The sequence below is a fragment of the Amborella trichopoda genome, chromosome 6 (genome assembly GCF_054954075.1).
Source record: "Amborella trichopoda isolate Santa Cruz 75 chromosome 6, AtrichopodaSantaCruz75HAP2 v2.0, whole genome shotgun sequence".
NCBI classification, from domain to species: Eukaryota; Viridiplantae; Streptophyta; class Magnoliopsida; order Amborellales; family Amborellaceae; genus Amborella; species Amborella trichopoda.
The window spans coordinates 8676750-8692685 of NC_142341.1; the positions used below are offsets into that span (position 1 = coordinate 8676750).

General features: G+C 39.2%; 1 protein-coding gene across 1 annotated transcript; it reads left to right on the forward strand.

Annotated features, from left to right (window-relative positions):
* Positions 1 to 329: 329 nt before the first annotated feature.
* LOC18438022 (acetolactate synthase 3, chloroplastic) lies at positions 330 to 2988 on the forward strand. Its single transcript, XM_006848191.4, has one exon. The coding sequence runs from the start codon at positions 616 to 618 to the stop codon at positions 2632 to 2634; it is 2019 nt and encodes a 672-aa protein (XP_006848254.1). The 5' UTR covers positions 330 to 615; the 3' UTR covers positions 2635 to 2988.
* Positions 2989 to 15936: the final 12948 nt, after the last annotated feature.

Below are 15936 nucleotides of genomic sequence, written 5' to 3' on the forward strand. Positions count from 1 at the left end.
TCCTTATCCTGACCGTCCTTTAATTCGAACGACAACTGAGCTCAATGGATCTAACCAAAAAGGCAGTATCTACACGTGCTAAAGACATTTCTAATAATAACACGTGTGGGGCCCGTAGCAATCGCAATTCTATCAAATCGCGTCCACGTATCGTATATCCCTGACCAATCATACATATTCAAAAAGAAAAAAAAACGGAAAAACAGAAGAGAGAGAAGGACACCACCGTTAGAGAGAGAAACAATGGAGAGAAAAAGACACATTCAGTAGAAAAAGACACATTCAGTATAGAGAGAGGATATCAAAGAGGAGAGAGAACGAGAGAAGACGCACATTGACCGAAGTGAGAACGTAGAGAGAGAAAGTCTCAACATACATTCAGAGACGCCATTAAAGTAACGCCAAAGAGGAGAGAGAAAAACCCTAGGCGCCCCCCGGCACTCCCTCCAAATTCTGCCCCCCTTCCCGTTAGCCGCCTCTCACTCTCCTTTTTTTGGTCTTTTCCCTGCTTGTGGTGGCCACATGTAGAGCGAGAAAGAGGGAAAGAGAGCGCAACTCCTCTGCAAAACCCACTCTCTCTTTCATTCTCCAACCCCTCTTGCTTTCTCCTCAACTATGGCGGCTACTGCAACTTTACCCCTCTCCAAGCCCTCCTTTCTCTTTAGAGAGAGAAAATCCTCCACTCCACCTCATTACCACCACCGCTTTTTCTCCTCCGCCTACTCCACCCCCAAAAAATCCTCTCTATCTCTAAAAGCCGTCCTCTCCGACTCCCCCAACGACCCTGCAACCCTGACCACCCACCAAAAAAACCTCCATTCCCCTTTGCCCTCGAGCTTCATCTCTCGCTTCGCTGACGAAGAGCCTCGAAAGGGAGCTGACATTCTGGTTGAAGCTCTAGAGAGAGAAAATGTTAAACATGTTTTCGCCTATCCCGGTGGTGCCTCTCTCGAGATTCATCAGGCCCTGACCAGGTCCAAAACCGTTAGCAATGTCCTTTGTCGCCATGAACAAGGTGAGATATTTGCAGCCGAAGGCTATGCTCGATCTACTGGTAAGGTGGGTGTTTGTATAGCCACCTCTGGACCGGGAGCCACCAATCTGGTTAGTGGGTTAGCTGATGCAACGCTTGATAGTGTTCCTTTAGTCGCCATTACTGGTCAGGTTCCTCGAAGAATGATCGGAACTGATGCTTTTCAAGAGACCCCTATTGTCGAGGTAACCAGGTCTATAACAAAGCACAATTATCTTGTTCTTAATGTCGATGATATACCTAGGATTGTTAGAGAAGCTTTCTTTTTAGCTTCATCGGGTCGACCTGGCCCTGTGTTGATCGATGTGCCTAAAGACGTTCAGCAACAAATGGCGGTGCCCGATTGGTATCAACCCATGAAAATTCATGGTTATATTAACCGGTTGCCAAAAAATCCCGAACTTTCTCAGCTTGAACAGATTGTGCGTTTGATTTTGGGATCGAAAAGGCCTGTTCTTTATGTTGGGGGTGGCTGTTTGAATGCTAGTGAGGAGTTGAGGAGGTTTGTTGCGCTAACTGGGATACCAGTTGCTAGTACTTTAATGGGGTTGGGATCCTATTCATGTTCAGATGATCTCAGCTTGCGTATGTTAGGAATGCATGGTACTGTTTATGCAAATTATGCTGTTGATAAAGCTGATCTTTTGTTAGCTTTTGGGGTTAGATTTGATGATAGAGTGACTGGAAAATTGGAGGCTTTTGCAAGTAGGGCGAGTATTGTTCATGTCGATATAGACCCAGCTGAGATAGGAAAAAACAAGCAACCCCATGTTTCTCTTTGTGCTGATATCAGGCTGGCTTTACGTGGGTTGAATCATTTGTTGGAGGAGAGAGAAAGGAGTGCGTCTGAATCATTCATGGAGAGAGAGGGTGGTTTAACGAATGTCAAGCTCGATTTCTCGGCTTGGAGAGAGGAATTGCAAGAGCAGAAGATGAAGTGGCCTCTGAGCTATCAGACTTTTGGAGAGGCTATTCCACCCCAATATGCCATTAAATTATTAGAGGAGTTAACGGAGGGAAAGGCCATTATAAGCACTGGAGTGGGTCAACACCAAATGTGGGCTGCTCAATTTTATGATTATCAAAGGCCAAGGCAATGGCTAACCTCTGGTGGTTTGGGTGCAATGGGTTTTGGATTACCTGCTGCCATCGGAGCAGCGGTGGGTAACCCTGATTCGATTGTAGTCGATATTGATGGTGATGGTAGTTTCATGATGAATGTTCAAGAACTTGCAACCATAAGGGTCGAAAACCTCCCTGTAAAGATGATGGTTTTGAATAACCAGCATTTGGGTATGGTGGTTCAATGGGAAGATCGATTTTATAAGGCGAACAGGGCTCATACTTATCTTGGAGACCCATCAAGGGAATCAGAGATTTTCCCCAATTTGTTGAAATTCGCAGAGGCCTGTGATATCCCAGCTGCTCGAGTAACAAAGCTTAATGAGCTCAAGGCTGCCATTTCAAAGATGTTAGAGACCCCTGGGCCTTACTTATTGGATGTTGTTGTGCCTCATCAGGAGCATGTGCTGCCTATGATCCCGAGCGGTGGAGCTTTCAAAGATATAATCACAGAAGGAGATGGGAGAACTTCATACTGAGATTGGAAGCCACTACGGTTTGTGTTTCTTGTATATATATGCTCAGGAAACTGCAAAGGCAGCTGATTTAGGAAATGTGTGTTAATTAGTTGAGTTAGATCATGCTATGAGTTGGTTTTTATCGTATATCTATGAACTATCATTGTTCTGTTCCTTTGACGTAAGAATGTTTTAGGGCATGGTATATTCTGAGCTATTCAGGTAGACCTACAACTTCACGTTTTCGGGATATCTATTGTTATTGTACTGTATTGGTGGTTGAATATTTATGAGGTGCTTCATTTTGTACTCAAACTTGAGCGTGATATATTCAAGACTAATATATAGTTCATGCGAGCTGTTCGATTTGTGCTACATGGTTGTTTATTTGTTCCGAGGATTGAGACTTTATGTTGTGATGGCTGGCAATTCCTTTGAGATTATGTTCTTTACACGTGAGAAATGCGATTAATATCTTGAATCATTTTGGATTATAAGAAAAAATTCATTTGAGTCATTTTGTGCCATATCGAATGCCATTATCATGATGCCAAATTGCCAATCGTATTGGAATTACATTGTTGTTTATAATGAAGTTTTTTGTTTTTTAACATTTCATGGGAGATCATTTTATTGATATTTTTAGATTCTCATATGAGAGGAATGATTTTAGTGTGCATGGGTCGTAGGGCTTCATCCAACCCAATAGCCTTAGACAACACTACGAAGAGTTTGTGGTGTTCACGAATAGCGTGTTTGAATTTGCAAAGATATGATAGTCACTGCGGATGAAGATAACACTAGAAAAGATTGCATAGTGTTCCTCAAGTAGCTAATTTCCTGTTTCTGTATCTGGTGTTTGTGATCTAAATATTTGCAAAGGTACGATAAATTTTATAGCCTGATGTTAAAATAGTTTAAGACTGTAGCCCCATATTTAAAAGCACCTTGGCTCCAAAATATTGCAGGAAGTCCCAATAGGGTTTTGTGGATCCCACATCGAATCTTTTGGAGGCAGAATGTGAGTAGCCACATGAACTCTAAGGGAATTCCTGTTACTCGTTAGTGACATTGTTTGACAATTGATTTGGATGGTCCTTGCGAACCATTGGTCTCATCAATTCTCATGTCGGTCTTTTTTCCATGTTGTGACAAAAAACATTGCTCCACATGCAATTTGGATCAGCATTTAAAAATCATCGGGCCGACTTGAAAATCGCATGGGTCAGTCCGGATCATGAGCCAAGCGATTTTGGGATCCCGGGAATAGCTTATGTCCTATGAATTTTCACAAATTTATAATTTTACTTATTAAAAATTCCCTGTTCTGCCTCAGACTTGCCTGAGTCGAACTAGGGGGGATTAATGTGGGTTGGATTAAAACTGAAAAATAAAGTTTTTTTTGTGTTTCCTAAATTCAAAAAGATTGGGGTTTCTTTCTTGATTATTTGGGCGATCGTTTGATTTTTTTTCGGGCATCATTTTGAAGGTTTTAGGGTGAACTTTCATAATTTGAGGGATTCAATGCCGAGGAGATTAAAATCTAGAAATTGATATTTCTTTTTATTTTGGGTTTGGTATTGAAAGTTTGAACCAAGGATCAATTTTTTGGTAAGTTCAGAGTCCTACCAATATATATATATATTTTTTTTATGAAATAATGTCTTCATCCTCATCAAGTAACAAAGATCTGATGTGGAAATGTTCGAGGTTGAACAATCCAAATGATTTAAATAGTGTTTTTTTGTATGCTATGTGAGAAAACATATTGGGGGGTATTTTCGGGTAAAAACAACATCTTGCTAAAATTATCGGGAATGTGAAGCGTGCCCTTCAGCAGCAGAGAAATTAGAAGAGAGACTAGGGTATATTTGGATAATTCTGCCTTGCTCATCTATAAACTGACACCTATAGTTTTGGAAGCAGACTGACTGGCTGGTAACCGAGCATAGGATTATAAGGGAGAATGTTATGTAGACTTATGGAAATGTTGGGTAGAGAGGGCCTCTCCCTAAGGGGCCATTGGATGTATTCCGTACCCCTAGCCCCAAAAGTGTGGTAGACAATAAGAGGAAAAAAACAGAACAAACCACACTTTATACAAGTGGGTTTACTGAGACATTGTGCCTTGCTAGCTTCAAGGTTATGGTTGAGGCAATTGGGCACTTTGGCCTCGGGCTTAAACCCCATTTTTTGATGAGCTGAGCAGGCCTTTATTAAAGGACACATTGAAAGATGTGAAGACAAGTTCTCAAAGAGAAGGGTGGGAGAAGTATGCAGTGACCATCATGTGTGATGGATGGACAGAAAGTCTCGGTCATTTATGGACATCTCGGGTTGTCCATAAATGCAACTTTGTGGGTTGATGGATGATATTGTAGACTTTGTTAGGGAAGAAAATGCGGTACAAATTGTTGGTGACAATAGTGCCAATTATCTGCAGTTGGTCATCTCTTGACTTTGAAGAGAAGGTATGTGTTTTAGACTCCTTGCACAACACATGGGCTTGATCTCATTCTTGAGGACACAGTGAAGCTATCTATGGTCAATTAGAAAAGCCAAGTTCGTCATTGGTTTCATCTACGATCGTGCCTTAGTCCTAAGCATGATGAGAGAGCTTACAAAGATGTGGGAGATTGAGAACCAGGAGTCACTAGATTTGCCATGACATTTCTCGCTCTGCAAATCCTATGCAAGCTCAAAGATGTCCTAAGCAGTATGTTCACTTCAGAGAAGTGGACTAGAAGTAAGTGGTCAAGCATCATGATGGGAGAAAAGCAGAGAAAATTGTTCGTAATACATCCTTTTGGTCCCAAGTCTACTTTTCCTTGAATAATTCTAGCCCTTTGGTGAAAGTGCTTCAATTGGTGGATGAAGATGTGCTGCCCACCATGGCTACATGCATGAGGCCATGATTAGGGCAACAAAAGAGATAAAATGGCTTTGAAGAATGATGCGACCAAATACAATCCCATACTTGAGAATATAGGTACCAGATAGGATACCCAGCCCCCCCATGCAGTGGTTTGCTTTTTGAATCCATCTCTCGCACCCTTCCCTTGAATCAGATTGCATAATAAATGAAGTGCTCTTATGTACTTTAAGAGGTTATGAAAATGAGATCTGAAGTTGTGAATTGATCAAGTTCAAGCATGCTCTCGGGGCTATGCACATGCTATCGCGTTTCAGAGCAGGGATGCTGCACAACTATGTAACAAAAAAGAAGTGGAACTTTGACCTTTGGAGTTTGAATTTCACCAACACAGTGTTAACTAAATTCTTTTCTCTTACTTTCTTATACTTGTTTAGTTGTATTAAACTTAATCCAAAATAATATGCAGTTGATTGGTAGGCATCACATGGGAGGGGGACATTAAATCTCCAACATCTTGCCATTCGAGTGTGGAGCCTCACGCACAACTTATTTGGTTGTGAGTGCAAATGGAGCGCATTTTACCTTGTAAATCTTTGTTTTCTTAGCTTTCAATTTTCTAGAATCTAGATCATGGGAAAAAAGAAACCTATTGAACATTGGTTGAGTAACAAATTACTCCTTTACTTGTATCTGTACTTTGTATCACAACTCCATATCAAAATGATGAACATGCTAGAGCAACAAAAGTTTAATGATCATCCTGTCCCTGTTCTCAATTAAGTGTGGTCCTTCTTTGTTCCCCATAAGGTCCAGGGCTTTTTGTGGATTTTGATCCTAGGTAAAGCTCTAACCCTTGATCAGCTGCAGAAGAGAGGCATCTCCCTGCCTAACCGCTGTATCCTCTGCCACCAGAATGAGGAGTCCATCCCCCACCTATTCATTCACTACCCTTTTTCATTCACAGTGCTGTCATCCTTTCTAAAACTATTTGGGATCCAATGGGTTACCTCTCAGTTTGTAATGGATCTCTTCCTATCCTACCTACCCCCTCCCTTCCCGAAAAATGGTAGAAAACTTTGGAACGTGGCCATTGCGGCCATTTGGTTGTCGGTTTGGCTTAAAAGAAACGCAAGAACCTTTCAAGGTCTTGCAAAACCCCTACCCTCCTTTTTGGACTCGGTTATCTCTCTGGTTTCCTATTGGGCTTGTAGGATCCTAGCCTTCTCTCATATCCCCATCTCCCATCTTCGGGATAGTTCACTCTACCTTCTGTCCCTGACCTCACCCTCCCCCTCGATTAGGAGTCAGTGGCATTCTCCTCCTCCAGGTTCTTGCTTTCAGCATGTCTTCCGTTTGATGTTTATATCTATCTTATGTCTTTCAATATCTTGTTTCATTGTGTCTTGTTCTACTCTATGTATGTATGACCTTGTGGCTTTAATGTCGTTTCTGTATTTGTCTTCTGAGAATGTCTTTCAATTGGTATCAGAGCCATGTTAAAATTAAATTCTCTATCTTGTTATGTTAACTGGTTAATCTGTAAGAAATATTCAGATTAGTATGCTCTACGTCTGCGTAGCTGGACTACGATCTCTCGTATCAGAACACAGAATATAACTTAAAGGTTAATTTCAGTGACTTTATTCCACTGCTAAAAACTTTCTTGAGTTACATGTTAATAATAGGAACTCTGAGAGGCTGAGGAATGGCCTAAAAGCGGAGATCATACCTTTAACATGGGGTAAAAGAAAGTTGGCCTTTCAAACCAAAACCAAAATTACAGGTAACAAGCAAGATATTTCGAACTCATGGCAGGAGATATTTCTTCAGAAGTAAGTCTAGATACTCCTCGTTCATCTACCTTTGAACCTATGTTTTCAAAACAAGAACATCTTTTTGAAATTACCTATATTCCTGAAAAATTTTCTGAAACTCAATCTCAGTTGATCAATCCCTATCATGTTTATGATAAATCAAGCTTAAACTGGACTAAAAGGATTAGGAAACTTTGTGGAAAGAAAAACCCTGAGTCCATAAAAGAGTATGTCCAAGCCTCTTCTTTTGATCAACATCATATCCCAGCCACCCAGTCTGAACAATATGTTACAATAAACTACCAAAACATCTTTTCCCTTTATGGTTAAAAGAAGGATATACCCATATCCATTTTGGAGCGATAAAATTAGCCTTAACCTTTCATGGCAGAAAAGGGATGGAAGCAGTAACCAGAATTGCTTTGCTAGATACAAGATTTCTTGAATACCAACATGCTTGTATAGGCACCATTCAAACCACTTTAAATGCAGGCACCATCTTTGTTACCTTCTTTCCAAATTTCAATATCCCTATAAAAGATCCCAATCTGAGTTCAGCGTTCAAAGTCCAGTTACAAATAACTGGAACTAAACAAATTGAAACCTCTTCAGTAGCCACTCTTCATTACCAAATGGTCTATCATCTGCAAAACCATGCATTCGACATTGTTACACCTTTAACCCTTGAAACAGAAAACATTGCTTTGTTCATCAAAGTTGATAACAATTCTCAGCCAGTTTGCTACTATGTCCCCAGACAAATATCCAGGGAAAGACTGATTGAATTAATACCCTCCACTTGGGTTACAAACTATGAGAATTTACAAGCTCAAAGCCAATCAGTGTTACAAACTGAGTCCAGAATGACTAGATTGACAGATGGTCAGGTCCAAGTTGATTTCCTACCCTCGGGTCAAGAAAATCAAACCAGAGATATTTTTCCAACTCATTTCCAAGGATTGCTCGAAAAGGTTCAAATTCTTGCATTTAACAAACTTGACCAACCCATTTATGAACAGAAAACCATAGATGGCCATAATTGGTTTGACTGCTGCAATTGTGACTCTTGTCTTCAAACTGATGATGAAATGGAGATAAAGAAAACAAGAAGAACACCAAAGAAAAAATCTTCTTCTCAACGATTGCATTAAAGATATCAGGATGGAGATCCTACAGTTGATCTCTTAAGAGAAAGTTCAAGTAAGTGGGATTATTATGTGACTTATGGTACTTCTCAACCTCCGGTCCCACAATCTTCTTCTATCATTCCCACTGGATGGGATGATAAAGATGATTCCACAACACAAAACAACTGTTTAATGTTTGACCCTTCCAGTTCAAATTATGCCGATAGTTTTCTTCCTGTTCGTGATTTTGAAAAAATACAAGAGAATGAAAAGCATGTTTGGAAAATAAAAACCCCTCCGGCAAGAGACTCCTCTGGTACTTCTAAACAGATTTCATCTGCTGAAGCAAGCCTAAACTGGCAAGCTGAGAATGCTAAGTTTCAAAATTTGGCATTACTACGACTAGAAACTACCCAAAATTCTATGAAGCCCAGTTGGAAACTAGCCAGAACACCTTTTCGTTTCACACCCAAGGGTTGACACGCATAATTATAGAATTGAAAGAAAAAATTCAGCTGTTACATGAAGAACTTTTGCAAATATTGTATTGTGTAAAAGACATGCATGAACAATCTTATTTGTTGTCCGTCAAAGGGAAAGAAGAAGCATTTTTGGAGAAACAATTACAAAGCCTTGAAAGGACTATTGGATGAAATCCCAATATCAATCTCCATACCAAACCCCATATCAACCTTTGCCAACCTTTTCTCCTCAACCAAGTTATCCAACCTTGAGAAACCCAGATCCTTTTCCACTAACAAGAACTTTGTATCCCCCTACTAGAATTATTCACCCTAGACCTTTTGGATTAAGATCCTATAATCCTTATGAAGATGAAAGAAGATTTCCAGAAGAAATGTTCTTTCCCCAATTAAGAAAACCACAAATCATCCTTGTTTTGTCAATTTCCTCAAGAAGAAAGCAAGCACACAAGAACTACAAGGCTGAGAGGCTCTAGAAGCACTCTGCCGTTTACAATGCCTTATGAGGCCTTTTATAGACGTCGGACATGAAAGCCGGACTTCAAATAAAATTAAAAGCAAACAACTTAGCCAAGACAGCTGGCATCTGGAAACAGTAAAAGGTGAATAGTACAAAGCAAAAGTATATCTACAGTAACAGACAGGTGGGTCTGACAACAGTAACAGACAGGTGGGTCTGACAGAATAGTGCTCCACAGTGTCTGCCGACAAAATAGTGCTCTACAGTGTGTGCCGACAAAATAGTGATCCGCAGTGTCTCAGTCTGTATCTGGATACATGTCGTATGGATAACCGTCTGAGTCGTAGCTTCCTGCAAATGGGCTGTGAGAAGGTCCACTGTATGAGTCATCACTTGAGCTATCACTTGGTGCATCTTCTGGTGGTGGATGGTCAGCAAGCCAATGGTAAAGTTGGTGGAGTAAAGCTGCTCCTCGAGGGGTTGTGTCATTCCATACTTCTTGTCCTGTATAAACCTGCAGAGGAATAGTGTCTGGAGAGACTCTGTTAATGTAACACATTGTAGCTTTGAGCTCGGACCAAATTTCTGCATTATTAGGCCAGAAATTAAGGAGATCAGAATCATACCATCCAATAGTTTCTATAAGGGGATGTTGGGTGATATAGGTATAATCTGGATAAAGAAGCGGTTTGAGAGTTTGGTGGAAACTGATAATAACATAAGGTTTTAGAAAGGGTCTGAAAGAATCCATCCAGTGAGTGTAATGGTAATGTTTAAGGAGGAATCTATAAAAATTCAGGGCTCTGGGATTATGGTGCATATAATTATTTCGTTGAAGAACATTGCAGTGCCTTAGGTAGGAAATGAGTTTCCTTACATGGAATATAAAACAAATATGGTGGTTTTGGGTTAAGTACCATAAGAGGCAGAGTACTTCTTTAGGCATGTTATAATAATGCCTGGTTTCAAAGAGGCTTAGATAAGGGTAAGATGGATGGCATCGAATTCCATGCATGCAATCTCCATGATTTCTTAAGGCTATTTCATGCATTTTCTGTTGCATTTGGTCACTTCTGGAGGCTAGAGTTTTATCCAGAATCAATTCATATATTTCATCAGGAAGGTCATGATCTGTGTTATCAATGCGGATAATAGCTCCTGTGAAAGGAATGACTGAGAAATTTGATTGTTCTGAAAATTGCCGCCGAGAAACATATCAGCTAACACATTGTTTTTCCCTGAAATGTGTTTATATTCGAAATCCCTTTGAGAAAACCAATTCGACCAACGTAGAAGTTGGGGATTTGGTAATATTTTGTTTTTAAACTTCAGCATATGTGGGAAAGCGGATAAGTCCATTTCAACCAGAAATCTGTAACCAATAAGGTGGAATTGGAACTTTTCTATTCCACGTTTTACAGCCAAAATTTCTTTAAAAGTGGAATGGTAGTGTAATTCGGATTGTTTAAATTTTCCACTTTTATAACCACAAATCATCTTTGTTTTGTCAATTCCTCAAGAAGAATGCAAGCCCAAAATTCATCTGAGGCGTCTGTTTGCAAAATCCGTTTTCCAGAAGAGGGTATTTTTAATGAAGGCAAATTTTTGGAAATGGATTTCAGTGCGCGAACACTCTCAGTTTGCTTATAAGTCCATGGTGGTGCTTTCTTTTTTAAGAGCAAGTAAAGAGGGCTGGTATGAAGAGATAATCTTGGAATAAAGGGTGACATATAATTGACAATGCCAAGAAATTGCTGTATTTGTTTAACAGAGGATAAGGTATCAGGGAATTCTGACAAGTGATTGGCAATATGAAGTTGAAGTTTGTACATCCCATTATGAAAATGCATTCCAAGGAAATCAATTTCAGTAGCAGCAAAGACACATTTTTTCTCAGAAAGCATAATGCCAAATTGACAACAAAGAGAGTGGAATTTGATTAACAAATTGATATGGCTTTGCAAGTTTGGAGAGAATAAGAGAATGTCATCAACATATATCAGAGTTTGTGTTGAGATGAGTTCAAAAATGGTAGTTAAAACCTTTTGAAAATAGGTTGGTGCGTTTTTTAAACCAAAAGGCATGACAGTCCACTAAAAATGATAATTTGGTAAACAAAAAGCTGTTTTGTGTCTGTCATCTGGATGTATAGCTATTTGCCAAAAACCAGATTTTAAAACAAACTTTGAAAATATATGTGCATAAAAAATTTGAGAAAATAATGCAGTTTGGTTGGGCAAAGGGAATTTATCATCAGCAAGAAAAGAGTTTAAGGGTTTGTAGTTGATTACCAATCTAAGTTTCCCTCGAACTTGTTCTGCTCTTTTATTGACATGAAAAGCTTCACAAGCCCATGGGGAGCTAGTTGGTTCAATTAATCCTTCCTTAATCAAGTCATGTATTTCTTGCTTTGCCTGATCTAGCATTGCAGGATTAAGTCCTCTGTGAGAGGCTTTTGTGGGGTTTATGCCTTCATTCCTTTTGAAGGGAAGTTTGACATAGAAGTTTTGGTTTCTCCACAAAGGATTTGTGCATTTTTTCAAAAATTTGAATGAAAGGTAGCACAACAATCAGAAACAATTTTGCCTTTGACCTGTTCTAAGGTTAAAGGTTGATCTAGACTGGCTATCCATGGGAGTGTGAGGTTTCTATAGTGCAGACCTTTGGAAGTCCAGTGCAGTTTTACCTGGTGTAATACATCAAATCCTATCAGGAGGTCTTTGTTGGGTAAAAATGATCCTAAGAGTCTATGTTGGATGACAACTTTTGGAAAAAGTTTTATGAGAATAGGTTTGCTGATCTGGGTGATGGTAAACTTTTCTCCATTGGCAGCTCTGAAGGATTGGGTGCAGTTTTTCCAAAATTGTTTAGGGAGCAGATCAGGTTTTAATATGCTTGCAGATGCACCAATATCAAAAAAGGCAGGGAGGGTAAGTGGTTTGGAATAGTGTTCATGCAGGAGTTGAACCAAGGCTATTGGGGTTGGTTGACAGAGTGGATAGGAGTCAGCAGGTATTTGGTTTAGAGGTTCAGGGGAATATTCAGAGGGACAAAATACCTCGGGTATGACTGAATTTGAGATTTCATTAAGCTCAGAGTCCACTGTGTAGGAGATTGAGATCAAAGTCTCATCATTGTGTTCATCATCCAGCGAAAATACCGATTCCAAATCATCATTAACAGATTCGTCTAGTACCTGTGAAAGAAGATGGATGAGCTTCTTCTTTGTCTGTTGGTTGGGACAATTCTTTGCAAAATGTCCTGTTTGGCCGCAAACATAACATCGGTCTCCTTTGGTTCGATGCTTTCGGAATTTGGATCGTCGAAGAAATTTATAAGTTTTGAATTTTTTATTCTTCTTTTTGTGGTCCATGGTATGGCCATATTTCTGTTTTGCTTTTCTTCCAAGAGAAGGACATGTACAATGCTTCTCAGTGTCACATTTAATCTTTAAATACGGCTTGTCACAGGATTTGCCAAGAAGATACTTGTTTTTCTCCATTTGCTTGACAAATTCTACTTGGTTACATAATCGTTCTAAAGCATGTAAAACAAACTGGTAAATTTCTCCAAAACTAATAGTTTAAATTGTGAGTCCTTGGTTTTCCATTGTCTTGGTGGCTTCTTTGCCCAAAGTAGGAGGAATAGATTCTAAATAATATTGCTTGAGATTACCATCATCAATTCCTCCAATCTTATGGTATCTTTTGTTCATTTCGATAAAATGTTTTTCCAGATCATGCCGTTTGAAAGAACAACATTTAAGTTGGAAAAATTCTTCTCTTGCAGTAATCTGTTCATGTCTGACTGTTCCTGTGAATTCAGCAATGAGATAGCTGAAAAATTCAATGATGGACTGATTATTTCTTAATTGAGTTTGCCTATATTCTCCAAGGCTGACATACCAGTCAAATAGTCTTCCACCAAAACGAACAATGACTTTCGCAATTGTGTTGGTCAAAGTATTTGCAGGATTTATAATTTCAGCATGCATCCATCCTTGGATCTCTTTGAATCTGTCTATCCATTTCGAAGGAGGGATGTCATCTATAGTAAAACCTTTTGAGGAATCTCCATAGGTTGGGAGTGGAATATTGGGAAGTCTAAATTCTTCTATAGGTATGGGATCTGGGTCTGGTTCCATAGGTTCTTCTGGAGGGTCAGCTTCTGGTTGGTTCATCATGTACAGAGGATCAGAAATATCAGAAGTTTCAGACAATGTTGTAGGTGTAGAAGTTTTTGATAATGAGTCAGAGGAAGACTGGGTTTCAGAATGAAGGTTTATCTCAGAGGGTTTGATAATATTCTTTAAGAAGGTGTTCATATCACCAAGAGGTTCGGGTTCGGGTAGCTGTATGGAACGAGAAGTGGATGAGGCAACTATATCATAATCAATTTCTGAGGGTTGGAACATCTGGGTTTCTTGTTTGGGAGGCTTATCTGTAGGAGGTGTCTGGTTTGGTTTTTTGGTTTGGGAAGGACTAGGTTCTGGTCTAGGTTGTGGTTTTCTTAATTGGGGAAAGAATATTTCTTCTGGAAATCTTCTTTCATCTTCATAAGGATTATAGGATCTTAGTCCAAAAGGTCTAGGGTGAATAATTCTAGTAGGGGGATACAAAGTTCTTGTTGGTGGAAAAGGATCTGGGTTTCTCAAGGTTGGATAACTTGGTTGAGGAGAAATGGTTGGCAAAGGTTGATATGGGGTTTGGTATGGAGATTGATATTGGGATTTCATCCAATAGTCCTTTCAAGGCTTTGTAATTGTTTCTCCAAAAATGCTTTTTCTTTCCCTTTGACGGACAACAAATAAGATTGTTCATGCATGTCTTTTACACAATACAATATTTGCAAAAGTTCTTCATGTAACAGCTGAATTTTTTCTTTCAATTCTATAATTATGCGTGTCAACCCTTGGGTGTGAGACGAAAAGGTGTTCTGGGTAGTTTCCAACTGGGCTTTCATAGAATTTTGGGTAGTTTCTAGTCGTAGTAATGCCAAATTTTGAAACTTAGTATTCTCAGCTTGCCAGTTTAGGCTTGCTTCAGCAGATGCAATCTGTTTAGAAGTACCTGAGGAGTCTCTTTCCGGAGGGGTTTTTATTTTCCAAAACATGCTTTTCATTTTCTTGTATTTTTTCAAAATCACGAAGAGGAGGAAAACTATATGCGTAATTTGAACTGGAAGGGTCAAACATTAAACAGCTGTTTTGTGTTGTGGAATCATCTTTATCATCCCATCCAGTGGGAATGATAGGAGAAGATTGTGGGACCGAAGGTTGAGAAGTACCATAAGTCACATAATAATCCCACATACCTGAACTTTCTCCTAAGGGATCAACTGTAGGATCTCCATCTTGATATCTTTGATGTAATCGTTGAGAAGAAGATTTTTTCTTTAGTGTTCTTCTTGTTTTCTTTATCTCCATTTCATCATCAGTTTGAAGACAAGAGTCACAGTTGCAGCAGTCAAACCAATTATGGCCATCTATGGTTTTTTGTTCATAAATGGGTTGGCCAAGTTTGTTAAATGCAAGAATTGGAATCTTTTCGAGCAATCCTTGGAAATGAGTTGGAAAAATATCTCTGGTTTGATTTTCTTGACCTGAGGGTAAGAAATCAACTTGGACCTGACCATCTATCAATCTAGTCATTCTGGACTCAGTTTGTAACACTGGTTGGCTTTGAGCTTGTAAATTCTCATAGTTTGTAACCCAAGTGGAGGGTATTAATTCAATCAGTCTTTCCCTGGATATTTGTCTGGGGACATAGTGGCAAACTGGTTGAGAATTGTTATCAACTTTGATGAACAAAGCAGTGTTTTCTGTTTCAGGGGTTAAAGGTGTAACAATGTCGAATGCCTGGTTTTGCAGACGATAGACCATTTGGTAATGAAGAGTGGCTACTAAAGAGGTTTCAATTTGTTTAGTTCCAGTTATTTGTAACTGGACTTTGGACACTGAACTCAGATTGGGATCTTTTATAGGGATATTGAAATTTGGGAAGAAGGTAACAAAGATGGTGCCTACATTTAAAGTGGTTTGAATGGTGCCTATACAAGCATGTTGGTATTCAAGAAATCTTGTATCTAGCAAAGCAATTCTGGTTACTGCTTCCATCCCTTTTCTGCCATGAAAGGTTAAGGCTAATTTTATGGCTCCAAAATGGATATGGGTATATCCTTCTTTTAACCATAAAGGGAAAAGATGTTTTGGTAGGTTTATTGTAACATATTTTTCAGACTGGGTGGCTGGGATATGATGTTGATCAAAAGAAGAGGCTTGGACATACTCTTTTATGGACTTAGGGTTTTTCTTTCCACAAAGTTTCTTAAGCCTTTTAGTCCAGTTTAAGCTTGATTTATCATAAACATGATAAGGATTGAACAACTGAGATTGAGTTTCAGAAAATTTTTCAGGAGTATAGGTAATTTCAAAAAGATGTTCTTGTTTTGAAAACATAGGTTCAGAGGTGGATGAACGAGGAGTATCTAGACTTACTTTTGAAGAAATATCTCCTGCCATGAGTTCGAAAATATCTTGCTTGTTAACTGTAATTTTGGTTTTGGT

What these genes read in the sequence shown, in the direction of transcription:
- LOC18438022 (XM_006848191.4), top strand. Translation starts at nt 616, where the DNA reads ATGGCGGCTACTGCAACTTTACCCCTCTCCAAGCCCTCCTTTCTCTTT.